General features: G+C 41.3%; 1 protein-coding gene across 1 annotated transcript; it reads left to right on the forward strand.

Moving 5' to 3' along the window:
- Positions 1–8,310: 8,310 nt before the first annotated feature.
- On the forward strand, positions 8,311–8,997 carry LOC143032682 (general transcription factor II-I repeat domain-containing protein 2-like). The gene has a single exon (XM_076197566.1). The coding sequence runs from the start codon at positions 8,311–8,313 to the stop codon at positions 8,995–8,997; it is 687 nt and encodes a 228-aa protein (XP_076053681.1).
- The last annotated feature ends 1,063 nt before the right edge of the window (positions 8,998–10,060 follow it).

The following is a 10,060-nucleotide window of genomic DNA, read 5'->3' on the forward strand; positions in this document are numbered from 1 at the left end:
AGTCCCACCTTTACTTCAAACCACTCACTCTCTCCATTTCCAATCCTAACACATGCTCTACTACTCACATAAAAACTCTTGACAGCTCCCAAAAGCTTTCCTCCTATCCCATAAATCTGCATAACCTCCCACAGTGCCTTTCTGTCTACCCTATCATAAGCCTTTTCCAGATCCATAAAAGCCCAAAAAACATCCTTCCCCTTTCCTATAGCTTTCTCACATATCTGTCTTACCACAAAGATCTGATCTACACAACCTCTACCCGTCCTAAAACCACACTGTTCCTCACCAATTACTCCTTCTGTTCCTCTCCTAATCCTCTCAATTAAGATTCTCCCATAAGCCTTCCCTACTACACTCAACAGGCTAATCCCTCTGAAATTACTACATTCACACTTGTCCCCTTTTCCCTTGTAAAGAGGAACTATACAGGCACTACTCCAGTCCTCCGGTACTCTACCCTCTCTCCAGCAAACATTAAATAATCTCGCCAACCAGGTCCACCATCACTGAACCTCCCTTTTTCAGACATTCTGCATGACATCCATCCAGACCAGGTGCCTTACCTGCTTTCATCATCTTTACAACTGCCTTCACCTCATCCTTCCTTATTTCTCCTCCATTCTCCTCACTCATCACTCTCATTTTCTTCGTATTTCCCACTGCAGCTATCTTTCCTTCCCTATCCTCCTTCACATTCAGCAACTCCCTAAAATATTCTGCCCATCTTCCCCTCACTGCCACCTCTTCCATTATCAACTCTCCATCTGTACCTTTTACCTTTTCTTCCCTACTTGATTCGCCTCCTCTTCCTCTCTTAATTTCTTTCCAAAACATATTTTTATTACTTTCAAAATTTTCTGTCATACTCCTACCCCATTTCACATCTGCTCTCCTCTTTGCCTCCTTTACCTTTTGCTTTACTTCTCTTTTCTTTTCTTTGTACGTCTCATATGACTCCCCTGTCCTCTTTTGTAACCAATCTGTGAATGCTCGCTTCTTCTCTTCTACAACCTTCTTTGAAATATATAATCGTATTTAAGAAATTTATACAAGAGAGAAAAACTTCCACTCCTCATAGAATTAACTGAGAAAAAAAATCATTCCCTGGTCTGTGGTTGAAGCATTTGTCTACGCGGAATTGACTGAAGTAGCACCACAACCACAAATTAGTCACCCATCTCCCCTCCCTCCCTCCCTCTTACTCTTCTCAAACAACCTCCCTCCCCCTCCTCACCCCTTATCCCTTTTCCTGAACCCTCAAAGTGTAGCAACTTTGTCTCCCCTCGCTGGGACATGTGAAGAGGGTTGGAGCGAAACGGAAGTGGGAGAGGGCGGGGAGCTTGGAACCAGGGTCAGCGAGGGTGGGTGGGTGGGGTTGATAGGGCGACCGAGGCAGTGCAGGAAGTTGGGAAAGGAATGGTGGGGTCGGTCACCTCGCGTCCCAAGGTTGGCAGGTTGGAGGGATTACTACTACTATTCCGAATGTTGCGTTTAAGAGGAACTGGTCACTTTCCAAGGAGCCTTCCATGTGCTAGTCCTAAGCCTTTAGTTATCGAGATGAAGGGTGCACATGGAGATAATGAGATAGCCTTGGCGACAGGCACCCGGAACGGAAGGGGCTACTCAAGAAAGGCCTTAAACGATAAACAGACTACAAGCCCTTCTTGGCAACCGAAAGGAATGCCAGGACATGAATGAAATAGCCTGGAAACAACCAGAATAAGACAAAAACTATTACGCGGTACGTAATCTGGACAGGAAACCCAGATGAGGAGACCAGCCCTCGAACAACGAAGACCAAATATTCGACATACGAAATGTACCCTTCACACGAACGGCAACGCCGCTGTCGCCATCCATATGAGAAACAGTAAAGTGAGGGGAAAGGGGCGAGGACAGCTGGTAGTATCACCTCCTCCTCCTCCCCTTTCTACTCCTCCTTTCCCCCTCCTCCTACTTCTTTCCTTCATCACCTCCTCCTCCTCTTCCTCGTACATCACCTGCCTGGACACTAACCGAATTGGTACCGCATAGAAAAAGGTGAGCTATAATATTTTTTTTTTTTTTCAGTAAACAGTGAGTGTGGCTATATGTACACCATCTACTGCTTGTCCCTATTATCCCTCCTGATAAGAACGGAGGTGTGGGATTAGTTTCCTAAGATGAATGTAATCACCTGGCGACAGCAATAACAAGTGTATAAGTTGTTCATACCAGCAAGGAGTTCTTCATGTCAGCTTTAGCTCTTTTGCTGGCCTCTCATTGGTTCCCTTCTGCTGACTGAAACCGCCTTCAGAACAAAGGGAATAAGTCGTGAAGAGCAAACTTTATCAAAGTTAGTTCAATCTCTTCACTGTGCAGGATCGCTTCTACTGAATGAAATCGCCTGAAAGCAGTCACAACAAATACACAAATAATCAGGCCCGGCCGTCGCGAGCTTTGAACTCGGATCCTTTTTCGACGGCCGGGCCTGATAACTTGAATTACATCGTTGTTATTAGCAATTTGTTCTAACACAAATACACAGGTTTTCAGTAGCAGTGACAAGGCAAACTAAAAAAAGAAAATGTTTCTGGACATCATATTGCAGCAGTGCTGAAGACTCCTCCTCACGAAAGGTAGTTTAGCACATTTGTTGCGGAGCTGCTCTCACGCAAGGACAGATTAGGGAGACAGTAGAACTCTGGCAGAAAATCGAAGCGAGACAGGTATGACATGATCACCCTGTACAAGTGCGTCAAAAGCCAGTCAACCAGATTTTTAATGGTACCAACAGTTAGAGAAGAGAGAGAGAGAGAGAGAGAGAGAGAGAGATAGGGAGAGAGAAACGGAAGGAAAGAGAGGGAGAAACAGAGAAAGAATGAGATATAGGGAGAGAAAGAAAGAGAGAGAGAAAAGCAAAGAGAGAAGGAGAGAGAAAAATAAAGAGAGAGAGACACAGGGAGATAGAGAGAAACAAAAGGAGAGATAGAGAGAGACAGAGGGAGAGAGAAAAAGAGAGACAGGAGTAGAAAAAGAGAGAGGAGAGTAAAGAAGAAAGAGAGAAGGGAGAAGGAGGTATAGGAAAGGTAAAAGAGAAAGAGAGAGAAGGAGAAGGACAGCGAGAGAAGGTGAGAGAAATAGAGAGAGAAAAAGCAAAGAGACAGACGTAGAGAGAAAAAGACAGAGAGACAGACAGAAAGACAGAAGGAGATAGTGTGGTGTGGAGTGAAGGATCTTATGAGGAGATAAAATAGTTACGAACAGACTGAAATTGTGGTACTCAGGTCTTCGTTAAATAGACGCCTTGGGACAAAGATGGAATTCATGATTTTGCATGATTTTGCATGATTTTGCATGATTCTTATATATATATATATATATAAATATATATATATATATATATATATATATATATATATATATATAATTGTGGTACTTAGGTCTTCGTTAAGTAAACGCTTCGGGACAAAGATGGAATTCATGATTTTGCATGATTCTCATATATGTATGTACATATATATATATATATATATATATATATATATATATATATATATATATATACATATATACATATATATATATACATATATACATATATATATATATATATATATATATATATCTATATATATATCACTCTTTAACGGCAGGAACATTCCTGTACACACCTTCCTGACTGAAGTTCACTCAGAAATACTACGTAGGAATGTCACAGACGACAAAACAAAGATATCCATCTTAACATCTAAAATAGACAAGCACAATACTTTAGCTGGTGACGTCATTCAGTCTGACTTGTTTGAGGAAACACATTTATTTGATACATTTGCAGAACAATTTAAAAAGTCCTTTTCGGCCTTTGAGCCACTTGGAGCACTTTCCTTCCTATACTCTCTTGCAAAAACGTATCATCATGGCCCACACACCACTAAAGAAAAGCTAGTCAAAATAGCTTAAATAGCTTCAGCATTTAAGAGCAAACTCAGAGAAAGCCTCGCAAACTCAGACTGGGTCTCAACACAATTTTATTAGATAACATAGTCTCCCTCATTGCATACTTTCGCTTTCTCTCACAATTACACCCAGACACACTCCAGAAAGCCAGCGCCACTACATCTACACCAGGTATCACATAAGGCGAATTCTCCAGGAAATTCTCTGACACAAAACAAGTTATCACGCAGTTATAAAATCAGTCGGTACCCATAGCACAAACACACACAATAGCACAGGTCACACGATCCCCCTCACATAACACGAGAGCACGACATACATCACGCACGCGACATCGCTCACGACAACGCCCTCATTCAAGAACACGAATGTTTTGTACAACTGCCACAAACCAGGACACCTCGTTAACACGTGTTATCACAGTTACCCGTCACAACCAAACCGATACTCCGAGCATCATGGTATATCTTTTCACACAACTGATCGCTGCCGTGTCTTGTTAGCCCGGAGACAACACAGACAAGAATCCCAGATGGTTTTCCTGCCAGACATTCACGTAACACATTTCCTGCTAGACATTCACGTAACTCATTTCCTGGTAGACATTCACGTAACACATCTCCTGCAAGACATTCACGTAACACATCTCCCTTATGACTAGAGGATACATGGACTCAGTACACACCCAGGATAGTTACTCCATACCAAGATATTCCATTCTTAAACTTACCGGTACACACCCTGGATATCCCAGACATGTCTTCAGATTCCTTAACTTTCAATGCTAAGTCTAGTAACACCAAAGTGAACCAAAATATTTCTCGATACGGGCTCCCCAGTTAACATCATGACACTACAGTTTCCATAGATTTCGCACTGAAATAAAACGTGTCACCATTTTGGACCCCCCCCCCTCACGTCGACTTTTGCAATGTAGATGGTGCACCCTTCCCAATCATTGGTAAATCCTCACTAGACATTAGCTTCAAAGATGAGTGCCCAGCCATTCCAGTTACCACCTATGTAGCTGGCGTCCATTTTCCTCTAGATATCCTCATAGGCTTAACATTGATGAAGCAACATGATATAGTAATTTACCCTGCTCAACATGGCATCATTTATGTTAATCATTTCCTCCCTGCATTGCCATCAGCAAATTTCCACAAAGTCAACTACATCAACGTGGCCAAGCTGGCAAAACATTGATTTAAGGGGTGACTGAACACCTTAAAAAAAAAAAAAAAATCACATAAAATGTTTATAGTCTTTCAACTTGAAACTTTCAGGTTTTGTTTAAAATATAGGTAAAAATATATTATAAACCCGAGAACTTGCTACGTCTTTACGTCATAACGTTTTATATATATATTTTTTTTTTACGTAATCGGATACGTACGTCGTATTTTTGTACTACAGACTTCTACTTTTTATGGTAATGTTTAAAGATCCTATAAACACTTTCACGCCGTTTTTTTTTTTTTTTTTTTTTAATTCGCTATACGATGTGAGATATAGGCGTCGTAAGTATAGTCACTTACGTCATCCATTTTTTCCTCTTTTTTCACTTAGATGGAGCCCGTCGCTCTGTTTTTCAAAATATCAAAAACGCAGGCGTGGGAATAAAAATATACCTATTATACACTACCAGAAGCATTTTCAGGCTGCTACAGTTGATTAAAAAAAAATTGGCATATTTCTAATTGCAAATATTTGTGGTTTTGGGATACGAGCGCTTAAAGATTCAGCATTGTATACTTCTGTTATTTATTGTGCGATTTTTATTATATTTACACACATTATTATATAATGTATATTGTATAAATTGGCAGTAAAAGTTTATATATATATATATATACATATCTACTGTCTATATTACATTAAAATATATTTGTTACTCGCCAAGCGGTCCTTTTCATAAATAAAGATTTTGCGCTTTTACCGGTTTAAAACCTCACTGCTGGGATGTCATCACTTTGTCAAATCATTGCAGAGTGGTTTATTTTTACCAGCAATGACCTTTCCTCTACTCAATGACAAAGTTTACCAAAAAGGTGTTTGATCCTACACAGGCGCAATCCCAGCTATTTTTTCTTCCTCCTCCTGAATTTCCCTCATCTTCTTCTCTTCATTTGGAAGAAAGCACTTTGTCAGCTCTGTTGTCAGGTGTGGTGGTATTTGGTGGTGGAGATGGTGTTGGCAGTGGAGGTGGTGGTGGTGGTGACGCGCGAGGTGGTGGCATCCCTCCTCCAAGCCGTGATCTCACGCCTTGCCCTCCTTCTAACACAACTTTCATCCCACTTTTGACTCAATTTTTTCATCTTTCCCTTGGTTTTCCTCTTCATCATGATGCAGTTGATGATTGGACATCTAGTAAATGTAGTAATGTCCAGGAAATAAGGCAAACAGCGACACAGGAACACAATATCGCCACAGTCAGTTAGGTGTTTATGCATCAATCTACTCTGATGTTTGATGGGTAACTTGTCGGAGGGCTCGCCTAATACGGGGATTGGATGAAAATGTTACGTGAAGTGTGGTCGGGGATTTGTACAGTACTTTCTGAACCATCGCACGTAGCTCAGTCGCTAGCGTCTTGACTTCGTGATTATATACGCACAGGTCAGGATTCGAATCCCTTGGCAGAGCTTCTAAAAATGTTCAATCTGTCTTTAATATACACAACTTGTCGGAGGGCTCGCCTAATACGGGGATTGGATGAAAATGAGACTAGATCTTCTGGTGTTACGTGAAGCGTGGTCGGGGACTTGTACAGTCCTTTTGAACCATCGCACGTAGCGCAGTCGCTAGTGTCTTAACTTCATTATTATATACGCACAGGGCAGGGTTCGAATCCCTTGGCAGAGCTTCTAAAAAATTTCATATATATATATATATATATATATATATATATATATATACATATATATATATATATACATATATATATATATATATTATATATATATATATGTATATGTATGTATGTATATATGTATGTATGCATATGTATATCATTGAAGTAAATGGCCACCTTATTATGACAATTCATCATGCCATGCTTTTCTCTCTTTCTTAAAGCACTTTTGCCCTCATTAGGCACTAATTCAGGTTAATCTATTAGACGGGGATTATTCATTCTAGGTGGGCGGTTTAGTGGGTCGTTATTCGTAGAAGCCGCCGGAGTTGTCTGTTGCACTTTTGTTTGGCGAGTGGCGGGCGGTGGTATTCAATGTCTAGCTTTCGTAGGAAAATGTTCTCCTCAGACTCGGTACGATTTTTAATTCCCCCAACTGAGTATTTATTTCCGAGGATAATTTCTTAATGTGTAATGCTCCTAGAATTGGTAATCGTTATGGCGTCTTTATTGATAGCTTGAATTTTCGAATTTTATGTAAGAGCTTCATAGTGGTCATAACATTATAGGTAGTAGGTTGGGCTGTATAGTCCCCATGTTTTCATATGTACCTATATACAACGTGCGGTATTTGAAGTTCTTCGACGGTCTCCCTGATCTTATGCCTTAGGAATAGGTTCGAGGTTTCTTTTTCTGATAGTATATTATCAAATGGATTTAGATATTGGCTTCAATGGGCTTAATATTTCTTCTTCTAATTTGTTGTATGATCCTCTCATCTTTTTTTCATGCAGTAGAGAAGAAGGATTTGTAGTAAATATTAATAATGTTTTACGCTGGACTGGCCTGATTCATTTGCTGGTTTACAATTTTGGTACCATCTATCCATGATCTTCTTGGTCACTCTTTCAATGTCTTTACTGCTAAACCCGATTTTAATGAAGATCTGCGATGCTCTCTCCAAATCTAGGTGTACATATTTCAATCTACTGCAGTGGCTGAGGGATCTTCGTACCTATGCACTTTGTCGTCACGCTTGTTGTCTTCACTTATGGATATGGCGACTCTCTCCCTCCAGTTATAATTTTCTGTCCAGGTGAATAAATTATTTCTCCCATTACTTCTATATTTTCCTTCTGTTAATTCTTATACACTGTACCCTCCAAATTTCTTCCAAGGAATCCCCCGAGAGTACGTATACAAGATCGTACGTGAGCTTTGCAGTGGCGATGGTTGGGGAGAAGAAGGTCACCGCTTCGCTGCTAGTGCGCCACTGTGAAGCCGCAGGATACACTCAGCCCATTAACATGATGCACTGCATCATCCACCAAGAGTCCATATGCGCCAAGTCTGCCAACCTCGTATGTGTCATATCTGTCGTGATGAAGGTCGTCAACTACATCCTCTCCCGCAGCCTTAACCACCGTCAGTTCCAGGTACTTATGGACTAGGTGAACGTGCACTATAACGACCAGCTCTATTTCTATGAGGTACGCTGGCTGAGTCGTGGAGCCATGCTGTCTCGTTTGTGCGATCTACAGCAGGAGATTGCCACCTTCCAACGTCAGAAGAACCTTCCCCATTTTGATCAATTCTCTGATCCACGGTGGCTAGCTCGCCTGGCCCTGCTCACGGACATCACGGCGCACCTGAATGCCCTCAACATGATGCTGCAAGGCAAAGATATTCTCGTGACAGACATGTACGCGCACATCACTGCCTTCGAGGTTAAGCTGCGCTTGTGGGAGGCTCAATTGGCTTCTGGTCAGTTTGTGCATTTTCCTCGCCTTGCTGCTTGTGCCCCTGACGACGTGGACCTGGACACTTGCGTTAGTGTCGTCACCTCTCTGCGTGAGGAATTTGCTTCCCGTTTTGCAGGAGTCAGGGTGCTGGCTGCGGACTTCAAGCTTTTCACTGCTCCCTTTGACTTCCCCGTGGAAGACGCCCCTGCCTCCCTGCAGATGGAGTTGGTGGAGCTGCAGTGCAACGATGAAATGAAGGCGAAGTTCCGCACCTCTTCTCCGTTGTCCTTCTTCCGCGACATCGTCCTCCCTTTTAACAATTTTTCAAAAATACATTGCGCATGTTCAACGCATTGTGGCCATGTTCGACAGGACCTGCTGTTGCGAACAGCTCTTCTCCAAAATGAAGTACACGAAGTCTCACCTTCGCTCCCAACTCTCAGACCACCACCTCAATGACATTCTTCTCTTGTCTACCTCAAACATCGAGCCAGACATGGAAACGTTTCTTCATACCAAACAGCACCAGCAGTCTCATTGATTTGTAAGGTGCTCAATGTAATTCTTGAATAATTTATTCATTGTATTCAATGTATTATACAAAATAGAGTAATTCTGGGGATTTTGTTTTTCACTCCTGCCCGGCTTCTAACTTTCTCTACATTGTTCGGTACTGGGAAGTTCTTTACTACTTCTACCTTTGAGTTCACTGTACTAAGTCCATGTCTATCTTATGTCCCAAGTAAATGACATTGTCTTGTAAAAACTTACATTTTTCAAAATTCACTTTCAGCCCTGCTTCAACTAATCCTGAGAATACCATATATAATTTCTTAAAGTGCTCAGTTGCTGTTTAGGAAACTGTTAGAATATCATCTAGAAATACACTAGCCGTGTTTCCTAACAACCCATCTAGTACTGTGTTCATTAATCTCATACAAGTTAATGGACTGTCACATAACTCAAATGCTATTCGCTTGAACGTTGTTGTAGAAAATGGTGCATAATCTCGAAAACCTTCGTGCAACTCAGTCTGCCAAAAAAGCTTATTTGATATCTACACAGACATGACAGAATTGAATAGACACAAAGAAAAATGCATTTCCGCTCCTATTTGATGCTAAATGTTATTCAAAATTCCCTAATATGTTATATCTACCTAGATTTATTTTTCAGATTACATACAAGATTAATCAAGCATGCCACGAACCAAAGGAGCAGTAGACCTACCTGAATTTCAGCGAGGTCGTATTGTGGATCCACATGAAGGTGGACTTAGTCAACGTAAAATATCTGAAAATCTGTCAATATCCCTTTCTACTGTTAATAGAGCGATCGTACAATTCATCAGAGAGGGCAAGAAGGGCACAAAACCTCATTCAGGTCGTCCCGGACCCTCAGAAAAAACCTTGGGTCTTGTTAAAAGAAACGTCGAAGAGGATATACGTTGCAAGGCCTCTGACATAGCAACACAAGCTGATGTCAGTCCCAGAACAGCTGCCAGGTATCTCCACAAGCTGGT

The sequence above is a fragment of the Oratosquilla oratoria genome, chromosome 14 (genome assembly GCF_046742065.1).
Source record: "Oratosquilla oratoria isolate Oo_2021 chromosome 14, ASM4674206v1, whole genome shotgun sequence".
NCBI lineage: Eukaryota > Metazoa > Arthropoda > Malacostraca > Stomatopoda > Squillidae > Oratosquilla > Oratosquilla oratoria.